Below are 21,701 nucleotides of genomic sequence, written 5' to 3'. Positions count from 1 at the left end.
TTTCATCACTGTAGATTCTTTCGCCTTCAATAATTACAGGCTCCACAAAACTGAGGTTCATTCCTCTAGCCCCTAATTTTAGCCCCAAAGTCATATTTGCCCAGGTTTGCTATTCCTTCAGTTTGCTCCCGAACTATCTCATTTCCTTCAACCTCAGGGGTAGGTTGTTTTCCCTGTGTCTGGTTTGATCTTTCGAACCTTCAGCCAAGGATGGCCAGGTCGGGCTAGTCAAGGTCACTTCCTCATGGGTCTCCTCACCATCATCGCTTGTTTTATCATAGACCCCCTTCACGCTCGATACTATATCGCCTTCGAGCTTAGTCAAGCCCAACTTCTTTGCTGAATTAACTCCGGCGCCGCTAAGCCTTAACCCCATTTCCATCCCTGTTAGAGTTCTCCTAGGGCCAATACTTACCCCTCGTACCTGTTCACTACTAGAAATTACCCCTATGGCAACGGTTCAAAAACCATTGCAATAGATATAGAAACCGTTGTCATAGAGGTATCACAATTTTTTTACAAGCGTTGTATATATGAGCGTTGCGATAGATCTATCACAACGACTTTTGCAGCGGTTACAACAACTGTTGCAATAGGTCTATCTATTGCAACGGTTTTTTATCTCCTATTGAGATGGTTTGTGTTGTCTATAGCAACGGTTAAGAACCGTTGCAATATACTATATTGCAACGAAGGAGAAGCATTGCAATAACCCTATTGCAACGATTTTTCACTACCTATGGCAACGATTTTTGACACCTATTACAACAGTTTTCAAATCTATTGCAACATTTTTTTTCTACCTATTGCAACTATTTTAATTAGCTATTGCAACGGTTTTTGTCAGCTATTGCAGCTGCTTCTAATACCAATTGACAGTTTTTATGAAATAGTCACCCAATAGAGTTAGTAAGTATCTATTCTGCTTTTCTATCAAGGAGACAACTTCTATTTAAAGCTAAATAGCTGATGGTCATCATAAATTGAAATACATAATGCAGTACCCATCTGGTTTCAGTAAAACAGGAAAGGTAAGATTCATACGCTTCATCGATCTACAACTGAGTGTCAAAGTGGGGGATAAATAGAGGTATGTCATACTACTACTAATACGTAGGCTTGGACAGATGGTATCCCGCATATACGTAGGCTTGGACATTCTAGTATCCCGCATATACGTAGGCTTGGACATTCTATCAGAGAGGAGACAAACTGCACTTGGAGCTCCAACTGGACAGGTTTACATGAAGTAAACTACATTGGTATCACTGTGTATCCACAACTGGTCGTTCTCTTGCATCATCTGCACATTAAATCATTTTCCAATATTAGCTATTTTGACCTTCGATGGGGAGCCTTGGAGTAATTGGTAAAGTTGTTGCCATGTGACCAGGAGGTCACGGGTTCAAGCCTTGAAAACAGCCGCTGGCAGAAATGCAAGGTAAGGCTACCAGTTGCTGGTCATGCCATGTGACCAGGAGGTCACGGGTTCAAGCCTTGAAAACAGCCTCTGGCAGAAATACAAGGTAAGGCTGCGTACGATGCACACTTGTGGTGGGTCCCTTCCCCGGACACCGCACATAGCGGTAGCTTTAGTGCACTGGGCTACCTTTTTTTTTTTAGCTATTTGACCTTCAAAAACTGTGGTATCCAAGTAATACATATTTCAGTGTTGCCTACTAGTGAAAAAAGAGCTAATCTACACATTCATTTGGAACTCAGAAGTCGAAGAAATTTGTAATCAGAAACTTGCATACCTGTAATAATTTCTCTATCTCCTCCTTTAAGTAAGGTACAGTCGCCCCATTGTTGACACCACTCTCCACATCGGCAACTAGAATTTGTTCCACGTGTTGTAAGTTCCTGTGCCTACCAAGTGCTTCATTGAATGCTTGCAATCTGCAAGTTCATATTTGTTGGATTCCATAATTGACATCTACCATAGAGTACAAATAAATGAATGCAATAATCAATTAGTCAATTACACAGACGTCTCGGGAGATATGCTGATTTCAGCTGCAGGAGTATCATCAGTTTCCATTACTTCACTGCCACTTTACCAGAAGAATGCAAATGAACACTTTAGAAACATTAATATTAGAAGGAAACATCGAAATAGATAAAACGAACTAACACCATATAGATAGATCATCAAAGGAATTAATAGTGAAGGAGTTGCAATACACTTTTGTTTGCTTGATGAGAAAACTTCAGTTATCAGAAAACCACTTACCAAAAAACGTACCTGTAGCAGATAAACAAAATATTCCCAAGACAAAAAACAGATAGCAGCTGAAGCATGTAAAATTTAGTTAGTAACTCCCCCAACTCCCCCAGCTTCATGATGAGTTGGTTCATCACCAGCATCACTCTCAGCTCTGCGTTTATGAGATGAAACATTACTGCCAGCATCATGGTCAGTGCTGCTATTCTTCCTCAATTCCTTTTCTCTTTCTTGCTCACATTTCTCCATCTCAGTCAGTTCTTGATTATATATGGCAAAATGTAGAACTTGAAGAGCTGTTTCAACATAAGACTTCAAAACCTTACAGAAAAGATATTGAAAAAATTAAGCAAAAGAAAATCGATTCATTGCAGATAACCAGCCCACAGAAAGTATGAAACTAGAACAAACTCAGTGAACCTTTAGTCCTAAGAGGTCATACATGGATAACTTCAATATTTTTATACAAGACTTCGAATCAAAAAATTTCTCACCTGTCTTCTCAACTTCAGCTTGTCATGGGCAGTTGAGAGCCGAATAATTGCCATCAATTTCATGCAATACAACGTTTCCTCTGTCTAAAATTAGATATAGTCGAATTTCATCCAGCACACTCTCAATATTTTCTGCAGTAAGTGGTAACCTTACTGCTGAATTTGGAACAGCCTTTACAATTGCACCAAAATCCAACAAGCAAATCAATCCAACACAAAGTCAGAAAACACTTATTAGCTAGGTTGAAACTACTACACGTATTCCATCAAATAAATAGCAGAATCATTGTGATCTAACCTTAAAACCCAACAGGCTAAGCTAATAAGAACCTTTGTAATCCTTTCCTGTACCTTTTGGTTTCTGAGACTGTTTCTGATTATCGAAAAATTTATTACAAACTAATCAATTTCAATAATGCGACGACCCGGTTCATACCTACTCCGTAGGTGTCGGGGAGGGGGGGGACCACTCCGGGCCTGACCTACGCACCCTCACCCCAGCTTCGCTGGAGGGGCGTTTCGAACCCCCGACCCTGGCACACCACGGTAAGCAATTTCAATAATATAACAGTTAAATTATGTTCCAAAAGGCTAATACCTCTTAACATATCGTTTCTGACCATAAAAACGATTTAAGCAAATTTCAAACTAAAACAGATAACAAGAGAACTAATCCCAATATCTTCAGGTACCAGCCAAGTATTATATTTCAACAAAATAACAATTTTGCTTAATCATTTCAATGATTAGCCATATCCTTTATTGGCGATTAAGCCCAATTTCCAACTACAATAGGAAACAGAAGCCAAATAGGCATCATATCATTAGATTCCCAAATAAAACAAATTCAAATTTTAATTTCAAATTAATGAAATAGTATTGATGAAGGTAAAGGAAACAAAAAGCACACCGTGTTGTTGTGAATCTCTATGAACAGAGCGGGATGATGGATTACGCCTCACTTGAGTTCCAAAGAAGCCCGAAATCTGCACATGGTAAAGCTAATGAAAAACACAAAATTCAACTGTACACAAACGGAAATAGAGGAATAAGGAAAGTAATTGATATACCTTGAGAGGAGGAAGAAAAAGAGTGGTAGTAGAAGAACAAGGAGAGCATGATGAACATGAAGATGACGACCGTACACAAACTCTAACAATGCTAATTTTTGTACAATTCTTGCACTCCTATAACTGCTTTTCAAGGGTGATTTGGACTGTTTATCTTACACTAAGGGTTTATCGAAAATAGTCTCTCTACCTCTGAGGTAGAGGTGATGACAGCGCACACTCTGAGTATGGTGCTATTGTACTAATTTTGGTACATATTACCTAACTTCTGAAGTAGTTTATAATGTCCTATTTGCTCAAATTTCTTATTGAAATTATTAACTGGAAAAAATTGACAAATGACTGCTTTGCTGGCATTTGGTTAAAACTATTCACATGATAAGGTTAGAGAGTTCACTCAGAAAAACATGGAAATGATGATGGTTAGCTTATCCCAGAGGAGCTCAGTCATGCTTCAACTAGATGATGGATAGAATAGCTGAGAGCATTATGCCAAATTCAGAAGTATCTATTGAAACTGGAAGAGAATAATATTATGATCTTGACTAAACAGGATAGATATTCCTTTGATCAGGTTCAGCACCCTTTTGCTCTAAGAACTACAACTAACCTTGACCAATTGAACATTTAAGAAAATACCAATCAGAAGAGGCAGCAAAGCAGCAATTTGATTACGAGGAAACCATTTGCTTCAGAATTGAAAATTTGGTAATGAAAATCTTGGCAATAGACAAGCTTAGCTAATTTGGTTTTGAAAAATTCATTTTGATCATACATGATAATAGTACTAAATACATATTTCTATATTGTCTCCTAAATGACATTACAAAAGTTAATTTTTTCTATCATAAGTAATAGGTAAAGCAAGACTCTTCAACCAATTGAAATCAAATCAATGATATCTTAAAAATGCTAAAGACAAATTCATCGAGCATCGTTCACCTGGGAAAGGGTTGGAACAGCAGAAGGATCAAATTCATCGCAGTTCTTGGGATTAATAGGAATACAAACCAGGCCTGCCAAAAAGAGTAAATTCTGTTAAAATACATCGACCATAAATGAAAGCATATCCAATGATAAGGAGTTGCAACAATTCAAGTATCTTTGTTATGCATTGTGGTTCAAGCATAGAAGAAGTGAATTTATTTTGGGGTGCACACAGAAATGAGCCTTCAATAAGTGATTCCTGTGCTTTGAGACCTGAGACATTGAAAAAGTAAACCTTCAGTTGGAATTTATGCATTAAAACATGTAAGGAATATAATCAAGTCCTATTGTACTTGTTTCTCTCCAGACTTTTTATTCCTCTGGGTTTTAAAAGTAATGTTACACTCCATATAAGTTGTTCTAAGGCTCCAAATAGGTGGAAAATTGGAAATAGCACAAACTTCCTTATCAAGCCTTTGATAGGTAAAAGAAAAAACAATTTCTTCGATGCATCTACGAAGACCCTGGCCCAAAAAATGAAAAATAGAACCACGATAACGGAAACTAAAGGCGCTTATTCAAATTTAATATATGAGAAAAAACTGAAGGCCCTTATTCTCTATCACTTATCATCGATAAGTCATACGAAAAGCACGCAGGTTAATGCAGGTTGTACTTGGAAAATTTTTTGTCATATAAAGCTTATCTAGCTAAGATCACCTTTGATAAATCAACCATATGAAAAGTTGGATCCTAAGTATAATGACATTCATAAAAAAAGGCAAGTTCAGATTTTGCAAAATAACTATGAACATAAAGAAGAGAGGAAATCACATAAAAATTGGTTCTTGTAGTTGCTCAATTGGTTGCGATAAGATTTGCAGAACGGAAAATGATAACTACATGAAATGTAAAACTGACACCCCCAGAAGGAAAGGGTAAATAACGTCAACTTTCCAATTTTAAAAATGGCACTTGAACAGATTAGTGTGTTTTTCTGGCAAAACAAAAGTAACATACAAATCATGGCAACTGCATGAATGGACGTGACCATGGTCATCAGTTTTTCTTCAACCTTCTTCTCCAAACTCCTTGGTGAATCTTTCATGCACATCAAGGTCTAACTTACTAACTGTTGGTCGCTGACGAGCAAGCACCTTATCAAAGTTTGTTTTAGAAATGAGAGGGGGATGATCTGCAAAGGCATTAATCAGCAAGGAGTTAATTACAAGACGACCAATAATTAGAACTTCATACTCAGATATCTCATCAGTTGACTTACACATCACATACATTGTGCTTCATCAGAAGCACGAGTCCAATCATATTTTAAGTTAAAATTAATATATAGCTTGCATCTTCCAAAAGTAAATAAACACCAACATACTTAGTGTAATCCCACAAGTGAGGTTTGGGGAGGATAGTGTGCATGCAGTCTTACCCCTACCTTGTGAAAGTAAAGGCTATTTCAGATAGAACCTCGGCTAAAAGTAATTGATGAAAAACAATTTAGAGTGATTATTAATAAGTTCCGGGCATATTCTAGTTAAAAGTTTAATGAAAAGAAGCAAAAGGATTAATCAACTAATGAAGTATTATTTATCCCACAGATCTACCGAAGTTATCTAAATGTGCCTTGGATGCAAGTCCTTTAGCAGCAAGCTCCTGCACTTATTCAAACTGGAAGTGCTTTTCGTATGACTTATCGACCATATCGGTAAATAGAATAAACATCAGTTAGGGGTGTACATAGGTCGGGTTGGTTTGGTTTTTCATTAAAATATAATCAAACCAATAATGTCGGTTTTCTAAATCTATAAACCAAATCAAACCAATATACAATTGGTTTTTTTATTTCAGTTTTAGTCGGATTTTTTCAATTTTCTAGGTTTTATGATTTTCTCGGTTTTTTTACAATTATAATGTGATTGAAGAAAAAAATTAAATGTTTTCACTAAAACAATAAAAAAACAATGGTCATATAGTAGTTTCAATTAAAATTAAGTTGGCAAATTACTAAGACGTCTAAACTATTATCTCTCAAAGTAATATTATGTGGGTACCCAGTGGTTCAATTTCTAAGTCACTAGTCACAGTAGCTTGTCTGAAAGTTCTCATCGCATAAAATGTGAGCATATAAGAGAATGAAGAATTGGAGACAACTTATTAAAAACGTAACTCCATAAAGTAATTAACTATTACATAATTCCATAAAAAAAAAAAGAAACAAACCTAAATCACAACTTGACGATCGAGGAATTTGAGAAAAGTAAAGATGAAAGTAAGATGGGGAAATAATGAGTACTCTCTAAAAATTTAGAAAGTAAAATGTAAAGTGAAGCAATTGAAGAGTTTTAGGTTTTTATATTAGTATTGGGCTTTGTATTAATTTGTTACTAATGGATAAATATTATAATTAACGGCCCAAGAATATATATCTATTTTCAGAATATAAAAAAGTAATAAAAGTAATTAGAAAGTCGATTATAAGTAATATTTTTTTACGTATAAACAATTAAAAGTATATATGTATTATGTCGGTTCGGTTTGGGTTCGGTTTGATTTTATTTTTGCTAATACCAGATCAAACCAAGAATGATAGAGTTTTTTTTTGCCAACACCAAACCAATCAAACCAAACCATAAGTCAATTTTTTTCCTCAATTTGGTTTGATTTATCGGTTCGGTTTGACTTAATGGTTCGATTTATACACCCCTAACAACAGTCATAGAATACACATCTGGAACAGTACCTTCTTGGTTTTCTATCACAAACCCAACAATGGACATCACGCCTACCACTCCATACCCACAGGATGTCGCTAAACCCAAATTCATCTGTTAAACAACTAAATGAGGGTGTATACAACATACATTTGCAGAAGTTCCCTATAAAAATAAAAGGTCAAAACTGTTCCTGGGGAAAACAACAGCTTGTGTTTCATGTCCTAAAGACTATAATCTAAGAGAAGTATCAATGACCTTAATAGCAATTGTCAGCAGCGGCCATCGCTTTACACAAACGTCAGCTCCTGAACAGTGGTCGGAGCAGTTGTACAATGGCCGATTTGAGAGAAATCGGCCGAAGCACAGTGAAATTCGATCGGAGCTCAGAGAAATACAGTCGGAACATAGTGAAATTGGGTCGGAGCTCAATGAAATATCAGTGAAATTGGGGACACTGTTTTTTTGGCGCACTTAGTGAAATTTTGGGGAGGAAAATAAATAAAAGCGTTGCAATATTATCTTTTTTCAAATAAAGCGTTCATGAAACTGTTGCTATAATATACTCTATTGCAACGGTTCTTCAACAATATCAATAGTTATATCACAAATTAATTTTAACAGGATAATTTTTTTTTGTAATGATTGTAACCGTTATAATAGAGGGTCTATTACAATGTTTTTGGAACTGTTACCAAAAAGTTCGTTGCAATAAGGATAATTTTTAGTAGTGGTTGGATCTGATTATTCCCACTTTTCTAGTATTACTCTTCCTTTAGTCTGCTCATGTACTAGAATTTTCCTTGGTCGTCCTCTCGCCATCTCCGACCACCGGCGTATGATAGCAAGTCACCCTAACGTGCGTCTAGAGAGGATAATGAAGTTTTATAACTTCTTTCTATGTAATTTAAATGAAGTTATTTTATGAAAATAAAAAATTTAGTATCTTTTGAAAAGATAATAATTTAAAAAGTGAAAAAAAATAAAAGTAAAAATAAGGTTTTAGTTGTTTTTTAAATTTTAATTATAACTTAAGTTTAATTGAAATTTTCAAGGCCAAATATTATTTTTCAAATAAAGTGAAATAATTGTCTAAAAAAAATAAATAATATTCATGATCAAACGGCTCCTAATAGCTGAGATGCAATATGTTCAATTTTCACTCAATTGTCATCTTCTTTTTCAGCAAATCAAATTTATACTCCCTCTGTCCAGCTACTTTATTTATCATCATCCTTATGTGTAACTGTAGTTTTTTATCATTAGCTTCGAAGTAGTCGTTTTACCATGATTTTTTTTTTTTTGAAAAATTATTTTATTTTAATGAAAAAAGTGAAAATAAGATGTGTTTGGTCATGAAAATTTCAAATACAATTTTGAGATTATATTTGGAAAAGTGAAAACTAGTTTTACTTGTTTTCACTTATACTTCTCTCACAAAATTTCAAAAATAATTTTAATTTATATTCATGGTTAAACACAACTACAACTACAACTTCAACTTTAACTTCAATTTCAATTTCAAAAAATTATGATTTTTATGGTCAAATAGGACCTAGTGCCCGTTTGGAAGAGATGATAATCTAGTCAAAATAGATTATAATCTCTTTTTGGCAAATTTCAAAATGGCTTAAAAAAATTTGTTTTTGACTTTTTTTTAAGTTAAAAACAATAAGTTGCAAATGGGAGCTTGTTTTTTTTCAACTTATAATCTATTCTCCATTGACCAATTAAATAACTTTTTTGCCCTTATAATTTTTGCTTATTTCAAAATTGTCCTCTTGTTGCCCTTATGATTTTCTTATGCTTGTCAAAGTTAGTTATTGGTTTTGCCTTAATCAAGTAATTATTGGTTATGCTAATGCATATTGAGCACGTAGACAATAGAAAAATTTGGTGGTGCTTTCTTTCTACAAAGTTTGCTAATGCATAATTAATATATATATATATATTAAAATATATATTAATTTTAATTTAAATCATTTTAGTATGAAAAATTAATAATAATCAATTCTATATATTATTAACAGCTATAGGGGTATTTCAGTCATTTTGATTAAAAAAATGCTTAAAAAATTACTATTTACCAAACATATTAATAATTTATTTTTTTCAGTTTCAACACTTTTATCCAAACACTTAACTGTTTATTTTAAAAATAAGTTCAGTACTTTTAAAGAGTTTTTTTTCTATCACTTTTTTTCAGCTTATCTAAACCAACTTCTAAGTTAAAACCTACTTGTGAATCAAACATTAGGCAGAGGGTGTAACTTCAATGAACTTTCTTTTTCTTCCAACTTCTTTTTTTTTTTGGAAGTTTGAAATATTTTGGACAGCTAAAACTTAGTAATAGAAAGGATTACTGTCCTAATCAAATTAGTCCCTAACAAATTAAACTAATCACGCGATAAGCACAAGCTTAACTTGCAGATGCATCCGATCGGCACACGCGTCACTTAACCAGAGCGAGTTTCACCCACTGTATATTCGCAAGTCGCAAGTGAGGACAAAATATCCAGAGAAAAGGAAAAGCCTTTTTTTTATTTTCCCTCCGTTTTTGAAATTCAAAATCCAAAAGGGGGCTCTCAATAGAGGGACTCCTCAGCCCACCAATAATAATTTTGCCATCTCTTTATATTTCTGAATTTCAGAAAGCTTAGCTAGGGTTTTCACTTTCATGGTGATTGACGGATAAACTCGAAGAGAAACTCCGTCTCTATCTATCAATCAAATCAAATCAAATCAAATCAATTGTGCTGGTAATCGGAGAATGAGATAATAATCTGAGAAATATGTTATGGTCTAGGTTACCTTTCGAAGAGATCAACAATACGAATAATAATCGGGATATCCTTGGAGTGTTTAGAGTGCTGGTTGTCGCTGCCATGGGATGTCTCTTTGGATGTTTCCGTATCAGAGATGGATCTCTTCCTCGTGCTCCTCATTGTGTTGATTCCAAATCTCATCTAGTTTCCCAGTCGATAGCTCCTAAGGTCGTATATACGTCTTTATTTACGCATTTTTTGTGATTTTTACTGGTGAAATTTTGATGAAAATGAAAAAGAAAATGAGTCGATCTAGATGATCTGTGACCAAAATTCTACTTTTTTTAGTTTGATTGCTGAAGAAATTTTAGTAAAGGAGAATGAAAAAGATATTCTTTCCATCTCAATTTACGTGACAAAGTTGGAATTTGGAAAGTTAACTAAGTTTTTCTTTGCCCAGAATTTCCTTGCATGTAATTAGATATTTTAAGTTGTTGATTATTATGATTTGTAGTACTTTTTATGTTTTTCTTACAAATACATAAGTTTTATTTCAACAATCTTAAAGGTTCTATGTTTGAATCATTGTTAAAAGATTAGAAATTTGAATCTCGAAATTCTAGTTGTGTCACAGGAATTGGGACAAAGTGAGTGCTATTTACTATAATGTTTGTCTTTCTTTCTGTCGATTGATTTCTCAGTGGCTAATAAGGATGAATTTTCTGTTTAAAGCTGCTTTATATAACAATGAATTTCTGATCATTCTATCTATAGACTATAGCTACCGGATTGTGGTAAATCTGCTAGATATGGAAGAAATCCAAAATTCCTCACATTGCTATTTTTGTTATTTGATCAGGAACCTGTGGCGTTTCGCAATAGGAGTCCATTATCTTCACTTTTCAACTCTGAAGGTAGCTTATTGTTTATTTTTATGTCTTAGAAATCTTATCTGTTATCACAGTATTAGCCAAATTGAACTGATTTTGCCTTCCTCTTGTCGATTCATTAAATATTTTCATGCTCATAAGTTTCTATGCTGATGATGTCAGAAAAAGGCGAGGATGATGATTTGCATGAAACAGAAAGGGCTAATCAAGATGGAGGAACACCTAAGTCTGAGCTGGTCTCGACAGAGCTCAGGGATCAGGTTCATTTTCCCAAGTTTAATGATTAAACAAGCCTTTCTCCGTTATAAAATTTAAGTTGCAACAATTCCATATGTATGTGGGATTTGATAAAAGCAGAGAAAAGATGAAATTCCTTGCTATTCTCCTCTTACTTTAAGAGGATAGGGTACATAAAATCAACTACTTGTAACGTAAACTTAAGTAAGCTGCACGCATAAAGTAGATAATTTCCACTAATTTTCATGTTTTAATTTCCATGTTAGTGAGCTTAGGAGTTCTGTTCTTATGCGGAAATGTAGGTATATTTCATATATAAGAGCTAAGTGCTGAAATATAACAGATATATATGGTACAAGAAGGCATCCGATCCTTCGATAATTTAATACAATTGGCAAGATAATGCAAGATTTGAAGAGTTAATACACTTGTCAAGATAGAACAAGAAGGCATCCTTTTCATACTCTAAAGCAGCTAACTAAGTTAACCATTTCAAATCGACCAACTATAAGAAAGATGATAATATAGAAGTTATTCAACTGCCTATTATTTGTATTCTTCAAATGGTAGAGATGTTCATTTCTTAGCACCTGATATTTTCCTCATATTGAAACACCTCCACTCTTGTGAAATTTGAATAGAGTTTGGGAGTCATTTTTATGTTCAGTTTCTTGGAGATATGGTTTTGTGAAAGTTAAACAGTGCGCATTAGGTAGCACATCAAAATTTCCAGTCAGAGTAGATGCAGAAATCTGTATATAGAAAGAAGACATTTTTAATTATGTAGGATAGCAACTGCTCCTTTGTGCAGATAATAAAGTTTAATGCAACTGATATAGGTAATCAGGCAACAATGGGGTGCCGATGGTCTAGTTCAACCTAGTGGTGAATCAAACCAATAGAGAAATCAATATTTGTTCTTGGTTACTATCTACTCTCCCTTTAGTTTTTTTCTGAATCATATTTCATCCTACTAGCTGTTATATCTTCCAATTTCAAAATTAAGGAGCCGGGGGCATGCCTGCCAGCCCCTAGTCTGCCTCCAATTACTGAAAGTGAATTCATTTTTATTTATTCTTGAATGAATTTTCTCTTAGATCTAACATTTGTTAATGGAGTTATAGCTGTTTCTATTGATTGTTGTGCAATTTGGTTTACGTTCAATGAATTGTCAATCTTTACCATCCTTTTGAATATTTTTATGAAGCTTGTTGATCATTATGACCTTTGCATGTTTTTTATTACCTCTGTTTGGATTTATATCACTTCACACTTTGGAAAGTACAGTATAAAGGTTTTACCGAAATGCATTGAAGGTTTGTGAATTTAGATCCAATACTATGTATGATGTGATTAGTCATTTAGAGGCTTGAGTAATGCAGCATTCTTGTACTTCTTAGATTTGCTAATTGTTGTGACTTGTGATTAACAGACTATCTCGTATTTCTTATAGTTTTGGACATTGATAATTTCTGCAACTTCCTTAAGATAGTAACCATCAAGTCCGGTTACCTCCAGTTTGAGGGTTCCCCGCCTATTTTGTGATGATTTTTGCATTGTCTAAATTTGTCTAGTTATTATGCAGGCCAAGTTTCTTAAAACTTGTGGAACTTTACCTGAGACTCCTGCTGAAATTCGAAAAGGCTTGGCTAAATGCAAAGATCTATCAGCTTCAAAAGGAGATGAACCTTTAAAATTCAAGTCTTGGCTCTCTGATGTTGCTGTTGAAAAGCTCAACCTGGATTTGCTACCTGATCACCCTATTACACCTATTAAAAGCAATGGACGGGAAAAACAATCTGGTTCCTTGGCTCATACATCTAGCAGGTAGAATTTGGTCTAAAAAGACGCTGGTCAATTTACATATAGCATGTCTTCAGCCAATCCCTATAATTATGGTGTAAAGAAGTTACTTATGGATAAAATTCCATTTTAAATGTCCCTTGCTATTTTAATGGGAAGTATTCATTTAGCAAGTGTGTCTATATTTTTTACATCTCATGTTGTCTTATGTCGCTGTAGTTGCACGGCGGATGGACAAAGTGATGTAAGTTTGCCGAAGAATTCTATTCATGGTAGTGGGTATCCTCAAACCCCGACATCCATTGAGGTTAGTTCTAATCAAGCTCATAGAGACGCAGCTTCTGAAGTTTCTCCAGCCTCTGCTCCCAGTGCCCAGTACACGAACAAAATTGTTCGCTTTGATTGTAAGTCTGATCTGTCTGCAGTCTCATCCAAAAGTACTTCATCTGCATCTGACAGTGAAAAGTCAAAGCAGGCCGAGTTTTCTGGCAATTACTATGCATTGAAGAATTCTCCCTACCCAACCCCACTAAAACTAAGTGATGAAATGCAAACACCAGGAACTGTTTTTCCAACATATTTAGACAACATTGCAAAAGGAAAAACTGCTCGGATCAGGTCTCAATATGTTTATCCAGTTTTAAACCCGGTGGATAGAGCATCACAGCTGAAGGAGTTGTCTGATGAAGATTCTAATTCCAAATTATGGTCCAGTAACATGACAGAATCTGGTGAACTGCCAAATGAAGCAAGCTTTTCATCTGAACTGGGAATGTTTGCATCAAGAGAAGCTTCAGCTGATAAAGATTCAAAAGTAGAAGCCAGCTTGTCTTCGCGGCTGAAACCATCTTCAATCAATCAAAATGAGGGTAAGCAGCACAATAGTTCTGTTTACAGTAACCATGTTCATTATGGCAGAACACCTGGAGATAGGCCTATACTTGGACTGGTTGCTGCTCACTGGAAAGAAGATGAAAATTCTCAGATATCTCCTAAATGGTGGGATGGAAACGGGATTCCTAACTCAACTAACAAGTATAAGGAGGTTTGTCCTGCTTAGTTTTTTAGCCCTCTCTTTTATCCTTATTTTCTGTTGACATCCCAACTCTGAGCTGCATAACTCAATAACTTTAAAGCTGATGACTTTGAGACTTAGCAGGATCAGAAAGTAAGTTGGCATGCAACACCATTTGAAGAGAGACTAGAGAAGGCATTATCACAAGAATCTACCATTCCACAAAGGTATCCAATCTTTCTTCTGCTTCTCTTGGTATATGTTCTTTTGTTAGTCAATTCGTGTCTCTGTAACTGCTCTTTTATCTATCTCACTTCCATGTGACACAGTTAGTTGCTATTATTTCACCAGTTTTGAATAAACTGGCTAGGCAGATATATGTAGATTCACCAAATGAATAGATAGAATTAAAGGAACGGCAGGTTCTGAATGATATTTGATCAGATTCCATTAATTTTCTGTGTCAATGAGCTGTAGTACCATGAGAGTTTAGATTATGTTTCCGATGTACTTTTTTGGATTTGCAGGAAGCAGATCAGTGGGACAACACCATTTGCCTTTAATAACATGGAGGAATCAGATACTGCTCTCTCTCAAGTGCACTAATAGTCTCAGCTAAAACTGATTTTGCTTTCATCAATTAGCACATATTTGAAGTTTATCCTGGAATTTTGTTTCATTTAAGCTGAGATGCTGCACAATCTCAATGTATAACCAGACAATCAAGTGTGTGCGCTTCATTTCTGATGAAGGCTCCAGATAAACCAAGGTTTCTGAGTGTAATGTCATTGATGTATTTGTGGTCATAGAAGTCATAGAAACTTCACTAGGTGGCATTTTTAATATGAAAACTCGCTCATTAATTGAGTTCGGATATTGGTGATATATGTTTGAGCATCGGTTTGGACAAATCTTCGCAACGGAGCCATGCTTTGCATATTCGTCATTAAATCAAGAATCATTAAAAGCTACTTCGTCCTTTTCATAATAAATTAATTGTTGGATTTTGGCACACATATTAAGAAAAAAAACATTAAAGACATAGATTTAATACAATTTTTCATTCCCCGTCCTCCCAAAAAAAAAAAAAAAAGTTGATCTTGTAATATATTTTTAAAAGTTAATTGGTTGTTAAATTATAGGGGCAAATTTGAAAAAAAATTCAATGATTCACTTATTTTGAAACACCAATAAATAACTCAATAATTTACTTATTCCGAAACGGAGGAAGTATTTTACAATTGTAGGATGAGTTGGACCTCCTAAAAATGTATGATCATCAAAAATATTGGGCAATAATACTTGGTCGTTTCAGGTTTCTTCATGAAGAACTCATTTGACTTAAAAAGGCTAGTTCGGTGCACTAAAATTCATATTATGCATGAGATTTGAAAAAGGATCGGACTACAAGTGTTTGTTGTATGAAGCTTACCTTGCATATGTGCGGAGGTTGTTTCCACTGTTTGAACACATGAGAGCTCTTGAAAAGAGCTGCATTGAACTCATTGACTTAAATTTTAATAAAATAAATTAACTTAATTTTTATAGTTCCAATAAATATAAATTTAATCCATTAAAACTTGAACCACCTCTTTTATTTTGAAATTTATACTCCCTCTATTTTTAGTTATTTGTCACCTTTTTAAGTTACAAATCTATATATATTATAAAGCAGAGAACGAAGTACCAGAAGAAGTCAAGTGGCAACACAAGAATAAGTCACTTGGCAATTTTTAGGACAACTTATAATATTGTAATAAATTATATGAAATTATTTGAATTTAGAAATATTAGGCTTTTAGAAGAAAAAGAAATTTTCATTAGCTTAAAATTAGAAATTCATAGTTGAAGAGTCCTAAATAAACACTAAATATTTTATAATAATAATAATCTATAAATAAATAACATTAGTAGTAATAATAGTGGTACATACGTGTGATGGTGGTAGTATACTAATAATAATAAAATATAATAATAATAATAATAATAATATAAATAAATAACTAAATAATATATATAAAAAAACTACATATATAACAACATGTTTATCAGTATTTACCAAAAATCCCAACTATTTTCAAAATTTCATAAAAAGTCCCAACTTTTATGCTCTGAAGATACATATGGCATGTATTAGATACATCCTATAGATAAAAGAAATAATTAAATAGATTAGCATGATTTATTGGATGTAACGGCCTAAATAGCATTAATTAGGGGTGGACATATTTTGATTTAAACCGAAAAAACAGAAAAACCAAATCAAAATTTAATTTTGGTTTCGGTTTTTCATTTTTTCGAATCGAATTCGGTTTGTAATTTTAGAATTTTGATTTTTCGATTAGGTTTTTAAAAAAAATTTGGTTTAAACCGAAAAATCAAAATTTTATAAATAATATATCTATATATATATATATATATATTATTATATATATATAATATATATATATATATATATAATACAATATTATATTATATTAATATATAACATAATGTTATATATATATATATATATATATATAATATTTAGTAATTCACATTCACAATTAACATTTAACATCAAATTCGCATACGCCGTAGGCTGTTTATGGATTGTTTTAGTGACTCAAATATTTTATGGACTATTTTGGTAACTTTAGACTGTTTTAAGGACTATTTATGCAGAAAGTATGTTGTTTCATGGACTATTTTTACGAGTTTTGTGTTGTTTTGTAGACTATTTATGCAAGGTTATATTATATGTAATGTGAAGAACTGGCCAAGGCCCACAACGCCTACGGAGATTCGTAGTTTTCTCGGGTTGGCCGGTTATTATAGAAGGTTTGTTAAAGGATTTTCTTCCATTTCAGCACCCTTAACCAAGCTAACCCATAAAGCATCCAAATTCCAATGGAATGATGCCTGTGAGAAGAGTTTTCAAGATTTAAAGAACAAGTTGATTTCTACACCCGTGTTGGTACTTCCAGAAGGCACCGAAGGGTATACAGTGTATTATGATGCTTCCATAATTGGTTTAGGATGTGTATTGATACAGCATGGTAAGGTAATAGCATATGCTTCTAGACAATTGCGGCCACATGAGAAAAATTATCCTACACACGATCTTGAGCTGGCAGCAATTATTTTTGCTTTAAAGATATGATGCCACTACTTATATGGGGTTCATGTTGATATATATATTGACCATAAGAGCTTGCAATATATTTTTAATCAAAAGGATCTAAATTTAAGGCAGCAGAGATGGCTTGAACTATTAAAGGACTACGATATTGATATCTTGTACCATCCAGGAAAAGCAAATGTGGTAGCTGATGCGTTAAGTTGTAAGGCTATGATGGCGCCTATAGAAAGGCAAGGGATGGTTAAAGATCTTCACCAGTTAGCTAGTTTGGGAGTTTGCCTTCTTGAAACTCCGAATAAAGAGCTTATCGTACATAATGCTGCGGAATCTTGATTAGTAGCTAAAGTGAAAGAGAAGCAATATGCAGATCCTATTTTATTACAGCTTAAGGAGAACGTTCAGAGTGGTGCGACCAAGGCATTTGAGCTTACGCGAGAAGGAGTACTTCAGTTCCAAAACCGATTGTGTGTGCCGGATGTAGACGGGCTAAGAAAGAAGATTATGACAGAGGCACATTTTTCAAGGTATTCCATTCATCCAGGATAAACCAAAATGTATCAAGATTTGAAAGATGTGTATTGGTGGAATGACATGAAGAAGAGCATTGCAGAATTTGTAGCTGAATGTCCAAATTGTCAAAGAGTTAAAGTTGAGCACCAAAAACCCGGAGGTTATATGCAATGCATTGATCTTCCAACCTGGAAGTGGGACACAATCAACATGGATTTCATTATTGGTTTGCCTCGTACATCCCAAAAGTTTGATTCTATATGGGTGATTGTTGATAGGCTTACCAAATTCGCACATTTCCTACCAGATAGGACCACTTACACAGTTGAAGAGTATGCGAAGCTGTACATTAAAGAGATAGTCCGATTACATGGAGTGTCAATCTCTATTATATCAGATCGGGGAACCCAATTTACCGCAAACTTTTGGAAGTCTTTTCAGAGGTGTTTGGGAACACAAATGAAGTTGAGTACAACTTTTCACCCTCAAACAGATGGACAAGCAGAATGTACCATCCAAACATTTGAAGATATGCTATGAGCTTGTGTAATAGATTTTAAGGGCAACTGGGATGATCATTTACCTCTTATTGAGTTTGCCTACAATAATAGCTATCATTCAAGTATCAAAATGGCACCATATGAAGCTTTATATGGAAGGAAGTGTAGAGCACCAATAGGATGGTTCGAAGTGGGTGAAACTCTTTTGTTCGGACCGGATCTTGTTTATCAAGCCATAGAGAAGGTTAAAGTAATTCAGCAACGACTGAAAACAGCCCAAAGTCGACACAAGTCATATGCGGATAGTAGAAGGAGAGGGCTAGAGTTTTCTATAGGTGATTGGGTATTTTTGAAGGTATCACCAATAAAAGGGGTAATGAGATTTGGCAAGAAAGGGAAGTTGATTCCACGTTATATAAGCCCATATAAGATCACTCGAAGGTTTGGACAAGTAGCATATGAATTAAAGCTACCCCAAGAGCTCTCATTAGTACATTTGGTATTTCATGTGTCAATGCTTCGAAAGTGCATCGGAGATCCATCACATATCACTTCTACTGAGGATGTGCAAATTACGGAAGATCTTACCTATGAGGAAGTGCCTATTGCTATTCTAGATCGCCAAGTTAAGAAGATGAGAAATAAAGAGATAGCATCGGTGAAAGTACGTTGGAGAAATCGTCAAAGGAAAGAGATTACATGGGAAGCTGAGGAAGCAATGAAATCTAAGTACCCTCATTTGTTCAAAGATGAAGAGGGAGTTCAAGAAACGGAGTTAGAACATTAACAAGTAAGTTTTTTTTATATATGCATAGTATTTATGTGATGATGTGAATGTTAATGATGGACTTGAACTTGTTTCGATTGAATAACTATGCTAATATTCGAGGACGAATGTCCTAAAGGGGGGAAGGATATAACACCCCATATTCAAGTACATATATTGGCGTATTCAAGTACGTGTATTGGTCTTATTTATATGGAATTAATTTTTTTATTTTATTTATACCGGAATTTGCCCGTCGATGGTTCCATACGAAGGTTATTGAATAAGCTTTCCAACGATATAAAGATTTCCAAAAATGGATAGGTTTCAGATATAATCGAGCACGTTCGAAACTATAAAACGGTGGCCGGGATATTGGGAATAGTAAATGTGCAGGAAAATTTCCTGCACACAAACTACTGAGGCCAGCCAATTTTTTGGGTCAAATTTGAACGATTATAACTCCCTTAATATAATGAACTGGGAGATCTGTGACATATGAAAAGAAATATCTTTGAGTCTTCTTTCCAATGCAATTGGTTCATCCAAATCCAACGTCTGAGTAAGGAGTTATACTCATTTTACTTCAGCCTCTCAAAACAGATTTTTAGGGTCAACTTCAAACGACTATAACTCCTTGTACAGGACGAACTGGGTGGCCTACTTTATATGAAATGAAATCCCTTTGAATTATATTTCCAACGATACCAATTTCACCCAAATCCGATATCGGAGCAAAGAGTTATGGTCGATCTACTTTAGCTTATCAAAACAGTCCACCAAAGGACAGATTTGACATTATTTAAATTTTAAAGGCACTTTGCTCATTCCCTATGATATTATGGACGGGAATATGTGTATATATACGTGTATATGAGTTCAAAAACTCATTTTCATCATCAATCATTGAGAAAGAACAAACCTTAGCCAAATTTGACCTTTAAATTACTTTCGATTCAACCGTAGAAATTCCAAAGTAATCCGATAACTGCGTTTGTCATCTCAAGAGCTTCAAACGGCACCTATTATTTGTGCAAACAAGATTGCATAATCAAGAGGTGAATTCTAAGGTATGAATATTGTTTGCCTTTGTTCTCTTCTATATGTATATGTGTGATAAAGGATTATATGTATTGGTTGTTATTGAAAGGTGATGAAAATAGGGTTATGGACTATTTTGCATGGTTTGGTTGTATTGAATTGTGGAAGGTGGATATGGTAATTGAGTTATGGAAGGTGGATATGGTGATATACTATTGAATTGATGATTATTTATGTCTATGGCTCAATTTGGTTTAATGGATTGGTTGGAAGGATAAATGAATCTAAACTTGATATTGGAGGATGTTGTATGAATATGCATGGCATGTGAATGTAATTGGAGTATAGGAGGGTTAAAGTGACACCCTTTATGGTGTAATTAAGGCTTACTACTTAACCACTAGTTTGGTGAATTCAAATAATTGAATTGTGACATTTGGTCGCTAATACTAGATTGCTATATATGTTCATTGTAGATAAGTAATCCGAAAAGATGGGAAGTCCATTTGAGACTAGTATTGAAGGTTGATAGTCAGGTATGGAAAGCATACTCTATACCATATCTTTGGCATGAAAGTGAACAATTGTTCTATTAAGAAAGTTTCCAAAGTTATTCAGTAACATATGATCCATAATGATTTTGTATGATGTCCTACGTTACTAATGAACTTGTTTCCACCCTACAAGATGTCAAGACATTCCAATACTTACTTGTTTTCCAAATCTTACATGTTTATTGAACTAATGAATGTCAGAAGGTATCCGGTTACTCAAACAAGATCCATGTGCTATTAATGACTCCAAAACGTTTCATTGATATACCAATAAGTTCCTACTTCATTGTTATGGCATTGATGACTCCAAAATACTTCATTGATGTGTCAATGAGTTCTTACTTCATTGTTATTGCATTGATGGTCTATTTATATCTCTCTTATTGATGTATCATTATTTCAAAGTATCAAAAATGTGGTGGCGGCCGAAATAACAATCTCAAAGATTAATTGAACTAAGTGATGAAAGTTCTCTCTTATCGGGTGGTATCCCAGGGGCATAAGCCTATCATGGATTAATCCCTATTTATGTGTTTATGGGTGGTATCCTAGGGGCATAGGCCTAGCATGGGTCGATCCCAGTTGATATGTACTGGAGGCAGCCTAATGGTCACAGTACATTACAGTAAGATTACAAAGATGATAAGAACGAAGGTAAAGTGATTGAATAAATACAATGTACAGGTTGTCACAAGTTCTAGTAAGTGTGGTCCACTCCTATTACAATTTATTCACTTGTTTCTGATTTCTATTGAGCTCCTATATCATATGTGATTATCTACAGCTTTACATAATCAGTACATATTTCGTACTGACGTCCCCCACGGGGGACCTGCATTTCATGCTGCAGGCACAGGTACCTCAGCTCATACACCGCACAAGTAAAAGCCAGGATACCCAGCTGCTTTTGGTGAGCTCCAGTTTGCTTCGGGCTTTTCGTGTCATATCCAGCCACTTTTGGTATTGTATAGAAGTTAGTTATATGGCGGGGTGTGTCCCGACCTTAGTTAAACTCTGTGTATTGTCTAGAGGCTTTGTAGACCTAATGTACAGTCAAGGTG

The 21,701-nt window shown here is 34.5% G+C and overlaps 2 protein-coding genes across 21 annotated transcripts; one reads left to right on the top strand and one right to left on the bottom strand.

Moving 5' to 3' along the window:
• Positions 1-926: 926 nt before the first annotated feature.
• Positions 927-8,265, bottom strand: LOC107878014. Of its 20 annotated transcripts, XR_007042919.1 has the most exons (10): positions 7,697-8,223; positions 7,468-7,552; positions 5,736-5,910; positions 4,731-4,988; positions 3,629-3,704; positions 2,719-2,890; positions 2,246-2,520; positions 1,986-2,054; positions 1,758-1,899; positions 927-1,303 (listed from the first exon to the last, which is right to left on the bottom strand). XR_007042919.1 is itself a non-coding variant. In XM_047393693.1 (9 exons), exons 6-9 carry the CDS (start codon positions 2,413-2,415, stop codon positions 1,241-1,243), a joined length of 438 nt encoding a protein of 145 aa, XP_047249649.1. In that variant the 5' UTR covers positions 2,416-2,545; positions 2,719-2,890; positions 3,629-3,704; positions 4,731-4,988; positions 5,736-5,910; positions 7,697-8,057; the 3' UTR covers positions 927-1,240. The 20 variants fall into 20 exon arrangements, 11 of the variants coding, with proteins under 11 accessions (XP_047249649.1, XP_016580349.1, XP_047249642.1 ...); XM_047393693.1 differs by lacking the exon at positions 7,468-7,552 and having other exon boundaries at positions 1,992-2,054; positions 2,246-2,545; positions 7,697-8,057; XM_016724863.2 differs by lacking the exon at positions 7,468-7,552 and having other exon boundaries at positions 2,246-2,545; positions 7,697-8,050.
• Positions 8,266-9,796: 1,531 nt separating this feature from the next.
• LOC107878016 (protein JASON) lies at positions 9,797-15,033 on the top strand. Its single transcript, XM_016724867.2, has 7 exons — positions 9,797-10,431; positions 11,063-11,117; positions 11,256-11,353; positions 12,916-13,157; positions 13,353-14,178; positions 14,293-14,375; positions 14,676-15,033. The coding sequence occupies exons 1-7, from the start codon at positions 10,231-10,233 to the stop codon at positions 14,752-14,754; spliced, it is 1,584 nt and encodes a 527-aa protein (XP_016580353.2). The 5' UTR covers positions 9,797-10,230; the 3' UTR covers positions 14,755-15,033.
• Positions 15,034-21,701: the final 6,668 nt, after the last annotated feature.

Source organism: Capsicum annuum, chromosome 7 (genome assembly GCF_002878395.1).
Source record: "Capsicum annuum cultivar UCD-10X-F1 chromosome 7, UCD10Xv1.1, whole genome shotgun sequence".
In the NCBI taxonomy this organism is placed as follows: domain Eukaryota; kingdom Viridiplantae; phylum Streptophyta; class Magnoliopsida; order Solanales; family Solanaceae; genus Capsicum; species Capsicum annuum.
The sequence above is the reverse complement of the archived record's forward strand: the minus strand, read 5'-3'. Positions and strand labels throughout refer to the sequence as shown.